The sequence below is a fragment of the Balaenoptera borealis genome (genome assembly GCF_965194805.1).
Source record: "Balaenoptera borealis genome assembly, chromosome: 16".
Lineage (NCBI taxonomy): Eukaryota > Metazoa > Chordata > Mammalia > Artiodactyla > Balaenopteridae > Balaenoptera > Balaenoptera borealis.
In genome coordinates, this window is record NC_138872.1 from 49,604,552 (window position 1) to 49,628,591 (window position 24,040).

At 42.5% G+C, this 24,040-nt stretch overlaps 1 protein-coding gene across 1 annotated transcript in view; it reads right to left on the reverse strand.

Moving 5' to 3' along the window:
* PCSK2 (proprotein convertase subtilisin/kexin type 2) overlaps window positions 1-17,886 on the reverse strand; it is a 216,948-nt gene extending 199,062 nt beyond the window's left edge. The window contains exon 1 of the mRNA XM_082361545.1: window positions 17,359-17,886. Coding sequence (XP_082217671.1) covers window positions 17,359-17,535 — 177 coding nt within the window. The 5' untranslated portion in view covers window positions 17,536-17,886. The remainder of the gene's footprint in view (window positions 1-17,358) is intronic.
* Between the last annotated feature and the right edge of the window lie 6,154 nt (window positions 17,887-24,040).

Here is a 24,040-nt window from a genome sequence, read left to right on the forward strand (position 1 = left end):
TTTAAAAATTTCAAGCCGGAGGTCCCACCACTTCCCTTTGTCACATACTGAAGTCACTTCACATGGTTATGTTAACTGAAGGCAGTTGAGTGGCACCCCTGGCTTGGTCTAAGTGCCTCATTTCATAGAGAAAGACATTGTGGCTCAGGGAGGGGCAGGACTTGCCCAGTCAAGAGGGAGCTCTCAACAGAAATCCCTGGTCTCCTTGACTGTAACTCCAGACGCTTCCCACCCACCGCTTCCGTTGCTGTCTAGCGCTATGTCCCGTCCCCCTTGATAACCCTGGCTATGAATCCAACAGATTACAGGCTGGAATTCCTGACAAGAAGGAGTGCAACTCAAGGACAGCCAGGCTGGCGAGTGACCCTCTGCGGTGTACTTGGGACCCACGACCCGAGATTCTTTGATTAGAAGCACTGTCTTGGCTATGGAAGAAATGGAGTCAATTGGTCTCATAGAGCTGAAATTGGAAACTCGGGCAATAAACAGGTAAACTGACTGACCACAGACTTAACAGGAGATTAACCTGCAGGCACTGGTTATTTTTCTGAGCCCTTTTTGCCTCTTGTCTTTGGAGTGCGGACCCCAAATCCACTGCCCTCTGAGCCTCTGAGAAGCAACTGTCTGGGGAGACCATGTGCAAGCACAAGCTAATCACGGGCAGGGAAAGACAGATGCCGTGCGGCTTACAGTAGTGCAAGATACCTGCTGCCCACACAGACCTCAGTGAAGAAATGCTTGCGCCTTCCTCCGTTTCTTAAGTAGAATGCTGATCTTCCAAATAGAAAATACATATTAAAAGCAATCTTAGGTCCCCAAACCCTCACCTGTGTCCCAATAAGAAACCTCTCATATATTTCAACACTTAGTATATTCTCAAATGTTTCCTTCGTTTAAACACACACACACACACATACACACACACCCTTCTTTCCTTTTACACCATCACCTTTGTGTCTTAAGGCAAAAATACACATGGTTCCAGAAGGAAGGAGAAAAAAAGAAATGAAAGAAGAATTCACAGCAAATTGTCAGCTTGAAGGTTCAGGCTGGGTGACAGTATAATAACGTTGCTAACTCAGACTTGCAGTTTTTAGAAATTCTCATTATGCCGCGAAATTTTATGGATCCCAGCAACGCTTCTCATTGCCTCTTTTCTGTCCCGCCTGCCTCCTTCTCCCACTGATAACCATGGCTCCAAGCTAAAGCTCCTCTCTGAACCCACACACTCGCTTTCCTCAACAGCCAGGAACCCCAGGGAACTGGCCGCCGATCGTGAACAGATAATAAGGCGTGTTAAATCCTCTTAGAGCCCACTGCCCACCTTCCTTTAGACCAGAGTTCTTTCCCCTCAGGCAACCCCTGGACGCTGGTCCGAGAACATTGTCTCCACCCCAAATTTTGTGCTTCTATGCATTTGCTTGTTTCAGGAATGACCACTGCTTCTCACAGATTCTCAAATGGGTCCAGAGCCCCCAAGCAGTTAGGACTCTCTGGCTCAGACCCATCACTTTTCCTTTAGTGGCTTTGTCCATTGTGCTGATTTTCATGATGCTCAGTCATGTTTACTTGGGAGTCTAGTTTGGTAAAACAATGGACTTCATTCCACATATGAAGAAATTTATAATTTTATTTTCAAGGGAAGCTGCTGTCAAGAGGTTCAAGGAATAAAAACTGGGAAACAATACATCAAGGACTGAAAACTGGTTCAGCTGATAACTGCTTGTCAATTTCATTTAGGGGTCCTGTATTTTACAGGGAGGGCTAGGCTCTGCATTTTACTGACATTTCCTGAGACCATTCTTAATTTCCCCAGATTGCATGCAATCTCTTACCGGTGGGGGACTGCACTTTGCAATAAGGATGAGGGAGAAAGGGAACTGGGTGGAGGTGGGTGGGGTCCCAAGTTCTGCCCTACTGGTACTTATAGGCCAATGAGGAAACACACGGGAAAACTACATTGTGCAATTGACAGAAACATAGAATATTATAGAAAGAAAGAAGGATAGAAATAAGGAGATCGCAGCTGTGCATTAGACAAGAGAAGGTAAGGAAAGGGGAGAAGGAGAGAGGAAGGGGACCCTTAGAACTTCTGGGGGAGAGGCAGTGTCAGCTGGTGTGATTTAGATAGCATTAAAAGGTTCCTACTCAGCCCCATCCTAACTTTAATTTGTGTGTGTGTGTGTGTGTGTGTGTGTGTATTGAATACTTGCACGAAAGTCCAGTTATCTCTGGGGGGATGGGGTGGGTAACACCCTAAGCCATGGTCAGCTAAATGCCTCACTGAGATTTGCTGACAGGATAGAAGTTCCTAGGGCCAGAAAGGAAGAGAAGAGAATTGAGAGAGGAAGGAGAGGGGCACCAAAGGCATAGTCCTGCCTATGTTACAACCATGCTTCAGCCTGAACAATCTCTTGTTTACAGGTTCTCAATGCTCACCTGTACTGAGTTGCATCTTACCCCCAACCAAAGTTCCTCCTCCTTAAAGTTTGGACCTAGGATCACACATCTCAGCTATTTGAATACTCTCACCTCTTTCTGTCTTGCTTTGGAAAAAGAGATGGGTAAAAAGTGGGTCTGGAGAATAACAGGGAAAGGCCACCTCCTCTCCTGCACAAGACTCTTCCTTTGTCTTCTGCCTCAACAGGACCAACATTAATTGCCTCTGTTGTCAGGCTCTTAGGTGATTCACAAAGAAGCTCAGAGAACATGATTAGCGACTGAGAGTTGGAGAGATAAGCAAACCCATGGAGGCAGTTTGTGGCTCTGGTGGCTGAGGAGCTGCAGGGGTCCTCATTACGGTTCTCTAACCTTGGAGAAAGCCTCTCAGGCACTTGAGTTTCAGTCCTGTATCACCATGATAATGTGTGCTACAAACCACCAAAAATCTTAGTAGCTCCAAACAGAAACCGATTATTTAGCTCACGATTTCCTGGGTCAACAATTTAAGCTCACTGAGTAGTTGTTCAAGTATTGACTTCATTAAAATTAAAAACTTCTGTGAAAGACAGTATCAAGAGAATTTAGAAAACAAGTGACAGACTGGGAGAAAATATTTGCAGAGGATACATAAAGGATTGCTATCCAACATATACAAAGAACTTTTAAAATTCAACAATCAGAAAACAAAGAACCCAATTTAAAAATGGGTCAAGGACCATAACAGATGCCTCGCCAGTGAAGACATACAAGTGGCAAATAAGCATATGAAGAGATACTCCACATCGCATGTCATGAGGAATTACAAATTAAAACCACAATGACACATCATTACACATCTCTTAGAATGGCCCAAATCTGGAAGGCCGACAACACGAAATGCTGGTGAGAAGGTGGAGCAACAGGAACTCTCATACATTGTTGGTGAGGATGCAGAATGGCACAGCCACTCTGGAAGACAGCTTGGCAGTTTCTTACAAAGCTAAACATACTATTACCATATAATCCAGCAATTGCACTTCTTGGTATTTACCCAAATGAGCTGAAAACTCATGTTCAGACAAAAACCTGCACACAGATGTTTATAGCAGCTTTGTTCATAACTGTCAATATTTGGAAGCATCCAAGATGTCCTTCAGTAGATGAATGGGTAAATAAACTGTGGTACATCTAGATAATGGAATATTATTCAGTGCTAAAAAGGAACGAGCTATCAAACCACAAAAAGACATATTACTAAAGCAAAGGAAGCCAGTCGGAAAAGTCTGAATGCGTCCAACTATCTGAAATTCTTGAAAAGGCAAAACTGTGCAGAGAAAAATAAGATCAGTGTTTGCCAGGGGGTGTGGGTGGGGGCAGAGAAGAACAGGCAGAGCACAGAGAATTTGGGGGAAGTCAAGAGATTTTGTATGATATTATCATGATAGATATATGTCATTCAACTCATGTCGAAACCTACAGAATTTACACTAAGATTGAACCCTAAGATAAACTATGAATTTTGGGCAATTATAATTGTCAATGTAGGTTCATCTTTGGTAAAAATGTACCATTCTGGTGAGTGATGTTGATAAAAGTAGACAGTATGCGTGTGTAGGGGCAGGTGTATATGAGAAATCTCTGTACTTTCCTTAACTGTTGTCCACTTAAAGTGGCTTTTAAAAAATAGTCTTAAAAATAATATAGCCCATTTCAGTGGATTCCAATTGCTATAATGACCCGAACGGAGAGCAACGTGTTGGAAATGGAATATAGAGTATGTGGCTTTTATTGTTTTAATTTTTATTTATTATTTTTCTTTATTTTGATCATTCTTTTCCTTTTATTTTTTGAAGGGGCCTAGATGGGCAGTGAATAAAATGGAGATGAGCAGCTGGGCATTTTGAATATATCCAATGATTCTAAAACTATGAAAGGGTATAATAATTGGAACTGTTCAATAAGAAGTCATTCCATTCTTAGCAGAGAGGCATATGGAGGCACAAAAAATATGTTATCTCATAAAAATCAATCAACAAGAAACAGGCCAAGACAATTTCATATTGAAGGCAAATAAGCCACATTATTTAGATGAATAAAGTAAATATGATTTCACTAGAGGAGTGGAAGGCTTGACAGCTCCTTTGAACAGATGCCGCTCAGACCGCAGAGGAGCCTAATTGTTTATTTGCGCCTCCAGCTCCTCTGTCAACAGAAGGAGGCCTGTGGTGTGAGGACTCATTTCTTTGAGTAACCAGATGTGACAGAGAATCTTATTCAGCCTGAACTTATCAGGGCATATTGTAAGGTTAGCCTGCTCTGAGGAGGTCCTTTGGGTACAGAACCAGAAACCAGTTGCTAAACAGAGTTTTCCACACCCCAGCACATAAAATAGGTAACTTGTAAGAGACTGGATGGAGCCATCAGATCAGGGGAAGTCTTATAAACTGGTCTAGAGAACTATAATATGCTTTTTGTTGCACATAAATCTAAATACATTACCTTTCTGTCTGTAAAACCCATCCCTTTCGATGTGCTCTATCTCTGCAGGGCTCAATAAAAACTTGTCAATAAAAATATAACTGTATGGATGGATGTTCCTTTGGATTAGCTATTTGTAAGGGGGGAATTAGCTACCTGAGGGGAAGTGAGAGGGGAGAGTGGAAAATCCTTGACCCAGCACTCAGGACACCAGGCTCTAGGCCCACCTTGCCCATTTCTACGCTTCTCCTAGGTATTGTTCTCCATGGACAACACTCAACTCTCTTCTGTGATTCTAAGAGCTGCTCTTCCCTATGACCAGGAGCACAAAAATGCCAAACGGCTTGTGTTGTCCAGGGTTGTTTGTTTTTGTGGAATGGAGTTACTGGTCCACAGTGGGATTCAAACAATGATACACTCCCAAGAACCTACACAACCTATTTATATCAAGTCTAAAGTGACAGTCAGACAATGAGATAGGTGAAGAATAGCTGACTCTCAGCCTCATTCACAAACAGTTCCTTTCTAACCTAAGGCAAAATTTCCACGTATTATCTCAGAAATGAAAATGTAAGAACATGCACTCTTCCTGTGGACTATCAGGGAGTAAGCTACTTATCAGGAGTGCTGGGATGACATTACTGTCCTGGCTTTTCTTTTTGGCTTCTAAGTTAGGGGGCTTGTTTTAGATTCATGTATCCGTGTGTCTGGGAGGAAGTAGTATGCATTTAGTGATTTTGTTCTTAGCTGGAATAAATTTCATGGATAGAATTGGCTGCCTCTACCAGCCATCCACTGTGGCTTCAAAGACAATAATTAAGCTATTATTATCCCTGATGTCATCAGCCAGTGGCGGTAGGATCAAAGGCATGATTCCCTAGTAGCAACATCTGTTAAAAGGGATGGTGCTACCTGCTTCCAGGATATAAATGATTCCCTGGGACAAAGGAACAAGGCTGGGAGATCCAGGCCCCTCTACTTCACTACTAGCTCAACTTGTTTTTCTAGGGTTACCTGTATATGGCCGCTCTGCTATACTTTCCAAGGATCCTTCAATGTCTCCTTCTACTTATCCACAAAATCCACTCTCCAAACATGGTGTGGGTGACCCCTCATGAACCATCCTCAGTCCACTTTTTTGGTTTCATCTCCCCAAAATGTTGTCTAGTCAGGCAACACTAATTGTAATCCTTCTAAAATTCTGGTGCACTTTGTTTCACGTGCTGTACCATCCTCAATAAACTCCCTTTTATTTTAACTTGTTGAAACTATGAGCCTCAATGCAAACTCACCTCGACTTGGCACTGCCTGCCTTGTGAAGGCTTCCCTTCTGCTTCACATGTCCTATATCACAGATCTCTCACAAAACATATTGCCAGTACTCTGGTTGCTCATAAAGAGCACTCCTACTTGTCTGCGATTCCTGTATTTTATCTAACCTGTGCCTTCCGTGTAGCAGATGATGTTTTGATGCCCTTCCTGCATTCCCTTTACCTACCCTGGAGGTCCCCTATAGACAGTGCCTGTACGTGCCACAGTCCTCATGCATCTCTCTGCCTGAGGGTGTTCTCTGACTGTGGAAGCAGGCTTGGCCTGCTTGGGGCAAGCAGAAGTGCAAGGGATTTGATGCCCCTCAGGTGTAACCCTCAACCGAGGAAGAATGGGAGCTGGTGGCTACATTTCCTAGCTTCCTCACCCTTGGATGGGATAACTCAGAAATGCTGCAACTCCCAAACTCTTCAGTAGGAGAATGTTGCAGAAGTGATCCTCGTTTGTTTATGTCTCTCTGTATCAATTCCTTAGGATAGTTCCCTCCTGCACTGACTCTGAGCTTGGCCATATGGCTTGCATTGGCCAATGGGACTTAATAAATGTGACACAACCAAAGACTTGAAAAGGGTTTGCACACTGGAGCTTGATTGCTCCTTAATATCTGAAAACTTTCTTACTTGTCCCCAAGTCCATGTCTCAGTGCCTGATATCATACTTGCTTATTGAATGCGCTAAGTACGTGTTTATTAAATGAACGGAATATTCTTCTGCTTCTGCGCTTCCCCGGCTATGACGGTGCTCCTGTTACTTTGTTTGTTCATTGGTTTCAAACTTCCGTAACTTTTCTTTGGTCCTTTCCTCCTTTCTAAGTTAATGGCCAGAATGGCTTGTTTCGGGCTTCAACTTCTGGGTCCAAATTTGCTTTGTGCCAAGCCTCACTGAAGACACGCTCTCCAAGGTTCCCTTTGGCCTGATTCTGCACCCCACCCCATGGTGCTGCCCCTGGACCCACAGTGGCTTGTTTCCCATCCTTCTCCCCCCATCTCAGGCTCTGCAAGCTCTCTCTTGGTCTCCCATTCCTGGTTGACACTCCCTAGAAACACAGTCAACAGGAACTGACTAGAATTGACTCTTTCATGCCAACTACCTTCTTATGTTTGAACTCCCATCATTTTTGAAGAGAACTGATAGCCTTCTGATGAAACTGATATTTTCCCCTCTTCACAGAAGTGAAGAACAAGCTAAGGGCAAGGAAAGATAGGATTTGTGGATCTCCTTGCTCTCCTCTGTCATTGGCTTCTTAATTTCTCGTTAAGTCACAAAATTTTAGGCTATTGATGGTAGTTAATTAATTGAAGTCATTTAACACAGATACAAATTAGGATATTCTTATAACGTTTCCTCGCATGCGTGGTTTTCCTCATTGCGGTATCTCATAACACATCTGTCTGTCATTTAGTGAGCATCTGATGATAATGCTAAGCCTTTAGAATGTTTTCTAACCATTGATTTTGATATTTATTAAGTGCTTGCTAAAAGTACAGCACTGTGCTCGTCACTAAGGGGGCAGTCAAAGAAATATAAAATTCCTATTCTAGCTTTTTACCAAGTGTTAATCCAATAGGTTTTTGTTTTTTGTTTTTTGTTTTTTTGCTGCACCATGCAGCTTGCAGGATCTTAGTTCCCCGACCAGGGATTGATTGAACCCGGGTCCATTGCAGTGAAAACCCGGAGTCCTAACCACTGGACTGCCAGGGAATTCCCCAGTAGGTTGTTGTTGGTGTGGAATCCCTGAACTTATAACTTTCCCAGTTTTGTTTGGGAAACTGGAATCTGTAAAAAATTTTAGGGGTAAATTTGAGAAAAGCAGACCAGGAGGACCTGAAATGAACCGGTAACCAACAGGTTGGTTTATATGGCTAATCACTCATAGAAATCTCTCTCAATCTGGTTCTCTCTTCCAGCGTGAAAGGCTGGTGCAGTGGTTCTGATGATGCATCGTCTGAACCACCGTCAGGGAGCAACAGGGTTCCAATGCTCATTGCAAATAGTTGGGAACATAAACATCATGTTTGATCTCCGTTTCCTCATGTATAAAATTAAGGGTTAAACTAATGCCTTTCCAAGGTCTCTTCCTGCTCTGACAGGCTGTAATTCCATAATTTCAGTTACTATTTGTTAAAATTTAAATTAGTCTGGATAAATCTGTTAGAATAATCAGTCAAGTATGTCACAGTATTTTGGTGGGGTACCAATCTCCAAGTGGTCTGACAAGTGTTTAGAAACCATTACCATAAAAATCATTAAAACCAAATAAATTTGTCACCATAATAATACTTTTCTTCTTGTCCTCCCTTTACCACTATATTTTCTGAAGGAACTGTCTACACTTGATACCTCTACTTCATCATACTTACTGCAGCCTTCACAATTTGGCTTCCTTCCGGTCATAGACACTATCACTTTCCTGCTTACATCCCTTTGGGCCTTAGCATTTAGTGCATGAAAGCCTCTGGATCTATCTGTATGAGAGTTTTCTCTGGCGGCCAAATTCTGCTCTGTTTGAGCATTTGCCAAGTCAAAATGCTGGAGAGTCAAAGCCACCCAGGAAAAACTATCAATCATGAACTATTATCTGATTGCAATTGGCATATAAATACCGCAGTTCCCTCACCCCTCAGGCAGGATGACTCTCAGACGTGTTCTAAACCATCTCCCAGAGTTTCCTGGTGGGATTGAGCCCCGGTTACCCACAGTGACAACTTGTGCTATAATACACCCTTAATTCCTGCCTTCCCTTCCCGGTCTCAATTCCCCACTCCCCTACCGGTATTTCCTAGAATCACGCCTTGGATAAACAACTTGCATTTAATCCTTGTCCCAGGGACTGCTCCTGGGGACCCAAACCGACATATTGTACTTCTCCTCTTCCCACGTGCTAAGGTGCCTCCTCCAATCGCACCAATGACTTCATCTCCAAAACCAGTGGCCACCGTTGCCCCATTCTTTCTTAATCCTCATCTCCATTCCTTTCACAGCCCTGCACTTTCTCAATGAATCTTCCATATCCCTAACTGTCCAAGTTCCGTCTCCTCTTTCTCCCTCCACGCCCAAAGTTCTCCAAGATTTTGTGCTAGAACCTCTTCTCTTCGTTTTCCCTCCACACTCTCCCTTGGCAATGCTATTTAGCTTTGGCACGACTGAGGTGCACGAGGATGGATGCTTGTGCATTTGACTTTCAGCTCCTTGACCACCTTCACCTCTTTTTGGCTTTGGTAACTCACCTCCATGGACCTCATCATTGTCTGGAAGTGCTCAATTTTGGGAGTCTTGAGTTCCAACACCCTACTCACTAACCATAGCTTTCTCCCTTTCAGCTCTCTCACTACTAATCCCAATTAACCTTCTCTTCTATTTTATGGATATTCCATTTTTTAAAACTCCATTTCCTTCTCTCCCTACTTCCACCACCCCCACTTGAGTGCTATTGAAGAAAATGACTCAGTTGCTGCTGCTATAAATCCATGCTCTCCCACTTGGCCCCTCAGTACTGGCCATAAGTCATTACCGGTCCTTTGTCAGAATCCTCTCCCATCCCCATTTGCAGAGCACAAAATTTTATCTCTTTTGAAGCCCCCAACCCAGCACCACTTCCCTCACTCTAAGAATTGACCTTGCCTCCTACACCTTTGAAATAACTGTGACTCCTAAGTGGATATTCTCCTGATATCCTCCTCTGTGACCTAAAAACTGAACTTCATCTGCTCATTCTTCTCTCTTTTATCTCAAAGAGAGGAGAGTTCCTTTCTCATGTACAGGCTAATCCCTTCGCTTTTCAATAAAACCCAGCTAACCAAGAGATGAATGAAAATGAAGAATTTGGGACTGAAGAAGTTCTGGTAAAAGGACTTGTGATGAAATTAGAATTTAAGAAAAACTAGGAGAAGAATTGGGTGTTTAGGGGAGTCAATGCCACATTTAAAGTTATAAATGAAGGGCCACTCTAGGATCCTACAGTTTTCTTCATGTTCTTGTCAACTTTCTAATGGGGAAACTATCAGCATGTTGTAACATTCTTAAGTCTATTTCACTCTATATCAGAAAATTAACAGTTTGTGTCAATGTTTCACTTTCAACCTAAGAGTTTATTATTTTCAATTATTCTCATCAGAGGATCTCAACATATCACAACATTATCCAAAAAGCCATGGTCAAATGAGCTTTAGGGACAAAAACAATTTGTCAAGAGAGTTTACTGCAAAAGTTTATTGCTTTTTCTATATACCTCATGTAGAAGCAATCGATTAATATGCAATCATTACATTTAGGACAGAAGAGAGTTAACTCAGATTTAATTTCTTGATTCCCTAACCATTAGAGGATTTTAGCCACTGAATCATCTTTAGCTATAACAAATACATCTTAGTAGACAAAGTCAAGCTGTAATTCCTGTTTTTCAACTGCCCTGTGATTCTTTGAATCTCAACTAATATATTCCAGAAATTTAGTACAGTGTTTCTGTTCAAAATGATGAACCTGAGCTCAAATGTAAAATAAAGCCACTGCTGTAGTGAGGGGAAAACATTTGAACTTCAGGTTTCACGTTTTATTTTTAAGCCTGACTTCTCTGAGCAGTTATAGCTGAATATATAACTATTGCAAATTTAACTATCAGCATTACTCTCTGATGTGCTATAACATTATGGTCTACAACTAATAAGACCTTTTGAAATAGAAATTGATTTCTAGATAGTCACTCATTTGAGAAAAAGAGGTGTAATTTCCCCCCTTCTTTTGTATTTATCAAGTTTTAACTGCAGGCTTTATTTTCTCTGCTCAAAGAACTCATGTATTCTACTATTGATAATTTCTAAGTTGGGAATTTTAGGGAAAAACAGGAGTCTGTCAGTCAGTGATTTGCTGGTTGTTAACTACTTCTATTTCCTAGCTAAATTTCTGCCTATTAAGAAATGGATATTACAGGGGTAGTTTCGTAAGACTAGTTCTTCAAGTACTTTCTCTCTGAGGTGACGGCTTAAACCATCATCTTGTGACCCAAGTGTCTTTATCAGTCGAGAAGCACAGAATGAGTATCTACTATGAGTAGGGCATACTGGTTGCCAGTGCGAGCAACAGAGAGTTGAATGGATTTTATATTCTTGCTGGAGAAGACAAGTCACAAAGACCTGAAAAGTTGGTTGATGTTATGAGATGAAAATCTAAGAACTCTCATAAGCTTTTAGATTATTGTTGTTGTGATTTGCCTTGGTTTGGTTGCAAAGTTTGGAGAGTCATTTCAACAGCTTGAGAAAAGGAATATTTATGGAGAATGTATTGGTTTAGGTAATACTGGTTGTTCTAAAGATAAACTCCCAAATCTCAGTGCCTTAATGTAATAGTTTAATTTCTGCTTCACGTAAGGAATGAGAAATTCTAAGTCAGGAATCAGGGACCTGGGCTCCTTTCATGTTGTGACTCTGCCATCTTTAGCATTTGCTTCCAGAGTTAACTGTTCTCAATCACATCAAGCCTCAGAATAGAAAAGAGTGTGGAAAATCAACCTACACGGAGTTTTTATGCATCAGGCATACAAGAAAAGCACATCACTTCTGCTTACAATACATTGTCTGGAATTGTCATATGACCACACCTACCTGCAAAGCAGGCTGGGAAATGTGGTCTTTCTGTGGCTCCTGTAGAAGAGGAAATTAGTTCGGTGACTAGCTTTAAGCCTCTGTCACAGAGTTCTTTGGCTGGGAATTTGGGCTGGAAGTTATTAGAAACTCAGATGCAATGTTTGCATCTCCCACAACCTGGATGGGCTTTCTCATGCCAACTAGACTCCATTCTCCATTCTATAGCAACTAATGGGTCACATTTCCTAAAGAAGCCAGTATGATTGGTTGAGATAATTACCATGGTCTGTAACAAATTGTAGACCACTGAATTATTTGGGCCAGGCCATCTCATGGACCATGGTTGACTCATGGATGGGTTGCCATTGGGTTGAGTGTCTATTCCTCACTCAATCAGTTGTCACTCCTGAGAAAGTATAACCCACAACTGCTTTCTTGAGTAAAAAAAAAAAAAAATGTGGCTAGGTCATCACCTTATTATTATTACTACTACCAATAATAGGTTTTTATTCTATGCACTCAGCACTGTGTCCAGAACCTTACATGCACTATATTATTGATTTTTCACAACCCCCATATTTTGTTAACCATTTCAAATAAAATAAGCCTCTGAGGGATTTCATAACTTAGCCAAGTTTCCGGTGCTGTCTAATCCAAATCCTGTCATCTTTACCTTTTAACATCACTGTTCCTGGTTTCCTTCAGCCACAGAGGGGCTTTGGGCATGGCGAGTGCTGTGACAGATATGACTGGTGACTGGTCCAAGGGAAAGGAACAGATTATATGCAATAGAAGTTCCAAAGAGATAGAAAACAACCAGAGAAGGCATGAGGGATGAACTTGGACTTGACCTAAGGCATAATGTATTAAGTTGGGGTCCAAAAGGAACTCATGGCAGTCATGTTGGGGAAATGGGTTTCTGGGCTCTTTCCCTTTAGCTATCATGATAGTAGATCTTGTAGTTCCAGAAAAACTGTCCCTTAAGGGTTTTTAAGATAGGAATCCTTTTGGAAATACTTAGGATCAAATCTTTTTCCTGTTATTTCTGCCTTCGTCCCCCAAACTACGTTAAGAGGACGGGGGAATATGGTTAGAGAATTCTTTTGACTGACAATTGATTGTGTGTGGAAGTGAAAGTAAAATTATATAATATGGATTCAATATTGTTGGGACATTAAAACACCATTAAAAGGGTGAGAATAAATATTCAAAATACATATATCTGACAAAAGATTCCTATCCATAATAGGTAAAGAACTCCTACAAACCTAAAGCTAAAAAACTACCCAAGTGAGCAAGAGGGGGACTTATGGAATGCTGATAATATTTTATCTCTTGATTTAGGTGCTGGTTACACATGTGTGCCCAGTTCATGAAAATTTATCAAGTTATGCTCTTTCCTAAATTATATTATACTTCAATAAAATTAAAATGACCAGAAGTTTATTCTTTCATTACATAACAGCACAATTATTAGATTAAAAAAATTTTTTAACAATTATACATATAAGAGCAGTCACATGATTTTACTTGTTTAATCATCCTAGCCTCAGTTCTACATGGATAAAAAATAAAACATATTATAGTAAAAGAAAAAAACTTAATTGTCAGTTGTTTGGATTTCTACCTTAATTCTCACATGATTTTTGGCCAACCCTCAACACATTAATAAATAATTTTCATTTTCTTTTTCAAAGGAATTAAAATTAGTAGTGTATTGAGAATTTTAAGGCAATCTTTAGAATAACGTCTTTGTCATTATTGCAAACTCACTCATTCTCCTAGACATATGCATCTTCTCTGGTGAACTTACATCTTTGGGCCACATCATGATAAAATAGAAAGTTTTAGTCTCAACACACCTTTCTGAGGGTAAAGTTATAGGTATTTTTATTCCTTTTGAGAGAGGAAATATAATTGTTTGCTCATGGTCTTGTAAGAGTTAGGCAAAATAATCAACAAATATTCATTGAGTACCTTATATATAGGACACTGTGCTAAATATAGAGGTTATAAAAAGACATAATATATTGTCTCTTGGGAGATTTACAACTTATCTGAAGAAGTGTATACTCATACACATTGGTTAACAACATATGTTAATACCAAATAAGTGTTAAATATATTGTAGAAAAAAGAAATAAAGGAAAGGAAAAATATCTGAACTCTAAAATGGTGCCCAAAAGGCAGAGTTCTTGGCAGTCACGGAAGGCTTCCTGGAGGCAGCATGATAGAAAAACAAAATTATTTTGGCTTTAAATCTGAGTTTTTTTCACTTTCCAGATATAAGCAGTTACTTTTAACCTCTTAGAGCTTTAAGATTTTCATCTGAGAATCAGAGCTGATGCCAATAATTTCTACCTCACAGAGTCGTGAGGTTAGATGAGATAACTTTGTAAAATAGTAGGTCCCTCCCTTTTTTCATATGAATAAATAATTACTGACAATCTTTGCTGTCTGACACTGAGGGTCTGGAAGGATGGGGTGGTAGGGGGTTGGGAGGTATCCTAGGTGTTAGAAAGAGGAAGGAGAAGGAGGTATTGGGGGTTTTAAATGAAAAAATGAATAAGAAATGTTGACAAAAGTACAGTACAGCATGACGAAAAGAAGACGGGACAGTGTTTGGGAGACCTGGAGGAATAAATAAAACTAAGGAAGTTTTCTTACAGCCTGGCAATAATATGCTGGCTCTGGTGAGGAAACCAGAAATATAGAAGATCCCATCCCTGAATGTTTAACTTTTAAGTGGGTAGACAATACTCACACCCATATTTACTTACATATATGAACTGACTAGAGGACAAGCAATGAAATGTCCTAGCTTATGTCATGTAGTCTTTGCTTTTTAATCCCACAGGAATTTGGAGAAGGGAAAGCTCATGGCATCAGGGAAAGTTTGGAGCTCAGTCTTGGGGGATGGGTGGACATGGATCCAAAGGAGGAAAAGAGGGTTTATTCCAGACAAGTGTAGCTTCGTGCAACAATTCATCAGAAGTCTCTTGCCATAGACTGATGTTTACTTAAATATGTATCAGAGCAAAAATCATTTGGATAAGAGTACTTCTGAGAGGTTATGGACAGGTAAGTAGGAGATGGCAAGGTAAAAAGCCCATTTCTCCTGGATGGGAACTGCCCGTTTGAGACTGTAATGCAAAACCAGTGGGCTCCTCTCCAAGAAAGGATGGGAAAGAGGCTTAGGTATCTGATTTCGCCCCAAAGTATGAGTTCCCTGAGATTTTAAGGTAAGTGTATTGAGAGGATTCAGATTCATTTATGGTGAGATTGTCTCTACACCTCCTTGTTCAAGTTCCATCACCAAAACTTTAAAAATCCTTCCTTAGGCTGTTCACCTCTATACAAAAAAGAAGTAAGCTTCCTGGAGAAAATATGTTACGCCGTTATCGGTCTCAGCTACACCTAGATTTGGTTACATCTCTAAGATCAAACGCTAAGGGCATATTTTCCAAAGCGGAAGTAAAGAGGATAGTGCTGTCTGCCCACCCCATGGAAAGGGCCCTGGTATGGGGAGAGAGTAACAGGTATTTCTGCATCAACCGCAGCCCTTTCACAGAGCTTTTGTTTTGCTTTTGTTTTTTTAAGAGCCTTTTTAAAGAACCTGATGCCACATCCCTTTTCAGCATACCCTAAAGGCCAACGTACCCTGCAGAGCACTTAGCTTGGTGTGGCATGTACTAAGGGGTGAAGAACATAAGTTCATCTCTGAAAGATCTGGGTGTAAGTTCTTGGCTGTTTTCATCTTGGGCCTTTATCTGAACCAATTTCCTTATCAGAACCATCGGCTTAATAATAATAGTAGCTTCCTCAGAGTTGTTGAGAGTATTAAAGAGAAGTATTAAAGAAGAGTAGCTTCCTCAGAGTTGTTGAGCGTTATTAAAGAAAAGTAAGGACTGCATCACATAAAGGTGTCCTATAACTGTCAGCTAATAATAATCACTACTATATTTATGGCGCCTGGGTCCTGGATCTTGCCAAGTTTGGGGCAGGGGTAAGGGTGGGAAGGAAGGAGGGTCTCCTTGTTTACTGTATTGGCGGCACTCTGTAAACAGCCCCCGGGCCCTGGGCTAGAGCGGCGGCGGGCTGCACCCTCAGCTGGCGTCTCCTCTCCCCTGCTCCACCCACACGCTTCCCGGGAGCAACAAGTCCCTCTGCGGGACCCGCCCGCGCGCCACAGGCAGACCCGGCGCCGCCTCCCAGACCTCTGTCAAACTCACTTGTCAAACCCATTTGGGGTCGAAATCGCGGTGGCCAACGCCCTGCGGAGGCGGGAGAACCCGCAGCAGGTGAAGGAGCCTTGCGGCGGCTTGGGAGGGAGGCTGGAGACGTGGGAAGTCCGGACCGAAGGGACTGAGTCCCAGTTCGCGCTGCCCTTGCGAGGCAAGAGCAGCACAGAAGCACCCACCGCTCAACTCTAGGTTCTCTCCTGGGATCAGGAGGGAGGAAACGGGACCCGGAATCCCACAGACCTCCCCCCGGTCAGCGCTCTGGTCGACAGATCGCATCCCTCCCGTCCTCCAGGTTCAGCTCGCCCCGGTCTCTCCTTGCACCCTCACTCCACCGCACCCCTCGCCAGGTCCCCTAAGGACACTTGAGATCCCTGGCGAGATATTTCGCAGGAAGCAGGTAGGTCAGCCACGGCCCCCATCCGGCGCTCTCCACTCCCTTCCCTCCCAGACTGGGTACCCTGGCGTCTCCAAAGGAGCCCCGAGGCATCCGAGGCTGGGGACCTCATCCAGCTGCCCAAACGGTTGAACTCTGACAACTTCTTGGAACGGGGATCCCCGCTTTCTTGTGGGAAAGCCAAGTTGGCCGCCCACATACCAGGAGAGACACCCCGAGTTCTCCGTAGGGAACTACCCTCAAAATCTACCTCTCCAGCGTCTACAGCTGCGAGTTGAGAGCTAGAGAGATGAGTACGCTTCGGGGTGGGCGGGCGTGGGCGGGGGCGGGGGAAGTTCAGCCCCGATTTTGGAAAGAAAAACCAGTTCTGTCTCCAAGTCTCCTGGAGCCAGGGAGCTGTCTTCGCTGGAAAAGAGCTGGGACAGGAGTCAGGGAGGGAAGTCCTCCTGGCGCCGGGTTCGAAAAGCGCGGAGACGAATCGCAGTGTCCAAGCTTCCAGCCTTGTGCGTCGGAAACTACCCGTTCTCCGGGAGGCAGGGGCGGGGGAAACATCCCTGACGAGTCTGCCAACGCCAAGCCCAGCTGTTCAGCACTTCCTACCTCATCCCCAGGCAGCCTTGAGAACTTGGTAGCTCGGACAGCAGCCCGGGCGCACCGCATTGTTTGAAAGGTGTTATCCTGTTTTCGCCCCCAAGTCAAAGAGCAATAAATTGTTTTTATGACCTTACGAGTTCAATTTGAAGGGCATTTTAATTACATAACCCGTGAAAGATCACCGGAGGCAACGTTGTGTTAAAGAGCCGATGGCAGAATATCTGCATCGCGCAAGAAAGAAAACTTGCAAATCTGCAATGAGATTGCGCAGGGCTGCCCCCGTTTTGAAACAACATGCGAAATGCAAGAGAGGTCTTACCTTTCGGACTCCAAAACCGTGTTCTGCTGCAACTTGGCGAGCTTCTTCCTCTCCTCCTTTATGCAACTCCACAAGAAAATGATTCGTGAAGACCGGTCTCTCGGCAGATGCAAAAACCATGACACAGAAGAGGAACCCGGCGGCCGCCTTCCACTGGGAGACACAGCCACCTTTCATCTTTCTTTGGGAGTGAAAAGTGGTGTTAGGAGGCGCGCAGGCTGGCGGAGCAGTGGTCCCGCAAGGAAGGTGCAAATAAAAAAAAAAAAAGAAAAAAAATATATATATAGTTTTTGTTGTTGCTTGTTTTTAAAAAATCTTTGTGTAGAGAAAAACACTGACTAGGGGTTTGGAAAGGAGCAAATCAGTGTGTGTTCTCTAGCATCTGCCTGGCGGGGAAGCCGTGCAGTCAGGCAGCCCGGCTTGCTCGCAGAGGTGCTAATGTGGAGAGCTGTGTGTATCTCAGAGAAAGAGCGAGTGTATCTGTGCCTGATGCTAAATCTGCATTTTCAGCTCCTCCTCAGCTCCAATTCCACTGGGGCGGGAGGAAGGCTCCAGCCTGGGTGACGTGCGCCCGCCGGCAGCCAATGAGGGCTGCAGAAGCGGCGGGTCCCGCCCTGGGCCGCCCCGGGCCCGCCCCTGCCCGCCCCCGGCCGGGCAGGTCCGCCTCCGCCGGCGGGGGGCGCCGCGCGGCGAGCCCGCGCCCCCGCCCCTTTCAGCACCCTGGAGAGCGCCTCCACCTCCACCCGGGCCCGCGCGCTCCCAGGAAAATCCCCCCAGCTGTAATCTGGTCGGCGGCGCCGGAGTGATGTCATTGTTTGTGGAAATCTGCAGGGCTCTGGAAAGGGAATTACTGTGTGTGCCGCTCTCTGAGGCCCCGAGGGGAGCTGGGGCACCGGCCTCTCCCGGTTCTTCTTCCCTGTTTATCTTCTGCTGCAAAACAACTCTCTCTCTCTCTCTCTCTCTCACACGCGCGCACACACACACACACACACACACTCACACACACACACACACAAGCACTCAAGGCATACTTGCTTCCCCTTCTCTCAATAACAAAGCAAACATCAACCCTCCTCCCGCCACTTTGGGCAAATCCCAGGGCAGGGCTGCTCCCCTTCCTGGCAGGGGAGGGGGGCGTTGGGGAAAGTAGCCTTCCTGGGGTGACTCATGGGGGCGAGAGTGCAGAAGCGAGCTATTTTTTAATTATTTTGTAGGCTCCAGGCGGGTCTGGAACTAAACAGCTGGGAAGCCTGGCAGGAGATCAGGCTCGCCCCCCATCAGTAAGTGTGAAGAGATGAGACCCCTCCAGAAGTCTGGGCTGCTCCGCTGAGACTGCCTTCAAGAAAGCCGCGGCCGGGATCGCCATGCCGCGAGGTGCACCCCCAGACTTGAGGACGTTGCGCAAGGACAGCCAGGCTGCGCTTTGGGAAAGGCGCAGCCACAGATCCCAGGCACTGGGCCGAGGCTGGTTGAGCGTCCTCGACTGGGGCGAATTCAGGCCAAGTGGCAAAGGGTCAACTAAGTTATCCAGTTAAGAAACGTGCACTCACAGTCTAGGAACTGCTTACTACTGACTTCTTCCTGCCCTAGCGAGAGGAAGCAGGGAGGCGATGTCTGCAACAAAATGAGAGTGATTGTCTTAAAGCAACTCAAATAGTGTTGAGTTACAGAGTATGTACACAGATCTTGACCGTGTAGCTCAATCTTGACTGTGTAGCTGCAAAGTCCAAAATCCTGCCTTACTTGGATAAGAGGTAAGAGAATTTTTTGCCTAGAGGCTTAAGTGTATGCAATACATCCAGAGAGAGGGAGAGGGAGGAAGGAGCAAGGGGGAGAGAGAGAGAGAGAGATTATAATATTGACACATTACCTATGTGTGTGTTTCAGACTTCCTCCTTTTCACTTTAGCATGAAGTTAGAATCTACACAAGAAAAACACTAATGGTAGAAATGAATACACAATGCCACAGGACACACTGTCTTTGAAACAGATCTCATTGTTGACAGAGTTGGCTCCCCAAAAGCCCTTTCAAGCATTGCCAAGTAAAAATGTAGGGATTACTGAAGACTTTGATACAAGCACAAGAAATCTGTATGCAGTTATTATTATTATTTGTATTATTATTACTTGAATTTCTTTAAGAAAAGCTAAGTGAGACGCTGAGAAGGTGCTAGGACATAGGCTAAAGATGAAAGGGGCCAGAGTAGAAACAAAGTTTCTGGAAAAGTATTAATAAAAGGGAACTGAGCTACTCTATTTTCCTCAGTTCTTTACTGCTCAGAGGCTCATTTCTGCCAAGATTAAAAAAAAAAAAAATCACCCTATCTTACTCTACTGCTTACCCCTTATAGTCCATCTATTTGATTCTAACACAAGGTTTTCTTACTCAGAGGCCTTCAACTCTTCCTTTCTCTTACCTCCTTATATTTTACCCATATTTTGAATCAAAGTACTAGGCTGGTATGAAGAAATACCAAGTGGTTCTTCCTGCCCTGTATTGTCATTTGAGAAAAATGGCACCAAATGTGAAAATTACATTCAATGGATTCACAATCATGGAGAGCATTTCAAAAGCAGCAACAGAGATAAAAATCTAAGCCTTTAGAAAAATAGATCTGAAGAGCATCAAATAAGTCAATTTAGAAGATTATGGGTGTTGGGAAATAGTGCTGCTAATGTAGCTAACTCTTTCTGAAAATGAACACGAAATTACCATCTATTCAGAGATATTTATTAATTTTTTCCTGAAACCACAGAGCAATACTTCATTTCCTAAATAAGTTCCAAAGATGAAATGCTAGTAAATGTTGAATCTTATGTATCTGCATTTTAAATAATTAAAACCATGTAAAATTGGATACAAGCTAAATAAAGCCTGGATAGCTGATTAAAATAAGCCCTTTTTAGTGGTTTACATAGAATGCAGCTCATCGTAATATTGTCAGAACAGCATAGCAAATGAAAATAGAAATTTTTTGTGATGCAAATGCTAAATTTCTAATGCATAACAAAGTAGTAAGCAAGTGGAGGAAATGTATTGATATTATTTGAAATACAAATATACATCCATGTGTTTTATATAACTATTTCTAGCTCATTTTTTTGATTAACAATAGTAACTTTGGTGTAAGAAGGTGAACTGGAGAGTGAATGGCAGCAGAATATTTCACAGACTGAAATGGAATCCAGTTGACAGGAACTCTATTGTATCCTCTGCTGTCACTGGCTGTGCCACTGGGGTCGAACCATTGCATCTCTCAAAGCCTCTATCTCCTTATCTACAAAAGGAGACAGTTGAATTAGATACCTTCCAGGTCTGAAAGCCTACAATTTCAAAGAGATGTCAAAGTACAGACTGTGATGTAGAAAGCGTCACAAATAGCTTGAGGAATGTTGAGGATAATCATACTTTCTTAGGTAACATTATGGTGGCCAATAGATCTATTTATTTTTATATAACCTCTCTCAAGGAGTCTTGTGTTTACTAATTTTGTGAATTTGAGGAAAGAGTAACTGATACAAACTGGCTGACACTCAGATTCAGACATGAAAACCATCAGTACTGAGGTTCTTACTATTTAAGATACTGTTGTATATGTAGAGAAAACATGGGTATTTGGTTCTGGTTCATATGTGGCACATACCCCTACAGTTTCTTTGAAGACATTGTCCTGAAAAGACCAGAATATTCCCATTTTATGGCTTCATAACTGTAAATCAGTAAGCTTATGTGTAATTAAAAGAGGCAAAATCACCCAAAGTATGATTGGGATCCTCCCATTCAGATGTATTTCTGGGGAGAATTTTGGGCCCAGGGAGCTTCAGGTGAAGGGAAACCCATCACTGCGGAGGAGAGAGAAAGGTAGAAGCAGTCCGAAGAGAGGTTGCTGGATCTTTGAATATTCTTTGGACCATTAGGGAAAAGATCTTATGTTTCTATTCATTTCTCTTCAGTTGGATGGGTGTGTAATCAAATTGGGTGAGATGAAGGGGAATAAGGTAAGAACAACAGAATGCACAGTTTAAAATACAGCCTTGTTAAAAATCAGGTTGGGCTTTTCCATTTCTGTTGAGTTCATTCTGAGCACTTTCAGTGCAGTAATAAGAATTTCTCTGGGTGCCACAACTCTCTACAATCATAGTGTATTACCAACCTTTTCAGGAAGATCCCTCCTAATGACACTGCCCTCCTTCTCCTCTCCACCCTAGTCCATATTTGGGCTTTCTCAAGTACTGTGATTTCTCACCTTATAGGTTTCTACCAGATTTTGAACTCAATACTGATCAAGTTTTTTAAAAGTTTTCTCCAGATAATTCTTATTTTCCAAGATGTCACTTCATTTCCCTGTACTATGTATTGACATTCTCATATTTGCTGTAACTTAAAATTTAGGTGCTCAAAAATTTTTATTTCCTTGGCATACATTCACTCCTTTTAAATCACCGGGACTGACTTGGTCCTACCTCCCATTCCTATAGCTTTTACCAACTTATACCATTTCCTTAAATGACCTATCTCTGTTGACTCTATCTCAGCTGACTTTTGTTATCTAAGCTGTCAAATCAATATAGTGCGGAGGACTCATGGGGCTTTACTGAGAGTTTTGTTATCAACAAGGCATTAAATCTAGAATGCTTTGGGTTGTATTCATTTTATAACTTCATCAACAAGCCATCAGATTTATTCGGACTAATCAACTCTTCATAAACAGAAGCTACTCATTGCTTCCTTATTTTTCAGGACAGTAAAAATTTATTTTTTGTGCTAATTTAGGTTCTACTATTTTGCTAGGATTTGAAGAAGCTAAACAATGAGGACCAAGGGCCCTTTTAATCTCCTTTTGAAAATTAGGAACACATTACTATTCACTATCTTTAGATTCCTCTTTAGGTCTACAGGACTACAAAATAATGTTTTCTCACTTGGAAAATTAATCAGTTATTTCTCAGGGCTTATTGGGAGATTGCTTATTGTCTGTAGAAAGTGATTACCTATTCATGAATTCTCTACCTTGTGTTATTTCCTTTTCTGTTTCATAGTCTTTTTAAAAATACAGCAAATCTTCCTCAATTCATTTTTTTTCAATGATTATGGAAATTATCTTTAACAGGGAGTTTTTTTGAGCTCTTCAAACTACCTATAACATAGAAATAATTCAGAGAGAACAAAGTACATGGCTTGTTAGCAAATATAACCTGGAATTTGAAAAGTTAAAAATTTTATGTGTGAAATAATAGTTCAAACATTAAAAATGTATATACTAGTTTTTTAAGGTTAATTCTGCCATTGCAAGAAACATCTGATTCGAGGAAAGTCCTTACTTAGACCTAAATTCTTTCGTTAATTATATAACCTTTAGTATTGTTTTGGATGACCTCATCCAAGTGGAGAAATTGATGTATGATGTTATTTAACATGCTGGAAGAACAGCTATAAAGTTATGGCTGTTCTCTCGGGTATCCCACTTTCTATTTCTTCTGAAAATATTCTAAAATTTCATGGTTTTGGAAACATGGCCTAGTCTATTTTTAGGAAACTTCATCATATAATATCCATTTTATCTTCTTATGATACTAAAGAGACTGAACCAAAAAGTACACCTTAGAAACACATTTCTAGAACTAGCTACTCAAAACAGTACTTAGTGGCTTTATTTATTTATTTATTTATGGCTTCATTGGGTCTTCGTTGCTGCGCACAGGCTTTCTCTAGTTGCGGCGAATGGGGGCTACTCTTCACTGCGGTGCGCGGGCTTCTCATTGCGGTGGCTTCTCTTGTGGAACACGGGCTCTAAGGTGTGTGGGCTCAGTAGTTGTGGCTCATGGGCTCTAGAGCACAGGCTTAGTAGTTGTGGCACGCGGGCTTAGTTGCTCTGCAGCATGTGGGATCTTCCTGGACCAGGGCTCAAACCCGTGTCCTCTGCATTGGCAGGCAGATTCTTAAACACTGTGCCATCAGGGAAGTCCCTACTTAGTGGCTTTTATAGAATTATTTTCTCTTTTAAAATTCTACAATCAGGAGATTATAATTCATAGAGGACCTAATCACAGTACTCAATGTCTAATAACACCCTCTATGATGTATTAACTTATGCTAGTGGCATCTGGTCCACAAACATTTTTTGTATGGATCACAATGTTAAAAAAAAAATAGTCACCATCCTTTAAAAATGGATCATTTCCCATAAAAAATTCCAAGATGGGGCTTCCTTTGGAATAATTAAAGATTTGGCAATATGGTCACAGTTAGCTAGAGTTAGTAGTTACCATCAGCCACCCCCAAATGTAGTAGGGCCTGAGCTGCCCAGTTTGCTGGAATTCTCACCCAGCTTTCTGATTCATGTGTTTTACATTCCTGACCTGGATCATAAAGTCATCTGAGTTTGTGACTTCTGGTTTAAAAAGTCTATGAGGGGGCTTCCCTGGTGGTGCAGTGGTTGAGAATCTGCCTGCCAATGCAGGGGACACGGGTTCGAGCCCTGGTCTGGGAAGATCCCACATGCCGCGGAGCAACTAGGCCCGTGAGCCACAATTACTGAGCCTGCGCGTCTGGAGCCTGTGCTCCACAACAAGAGAGGCCACGATGGTGAGAGGCCCTCGCACCGCGATGAGGAGTGGCCCCCGCTTGCCGCAACGAGAGAAAGCCCTCGCACAGAAACAAAGACCCAATGCAGCCATAAA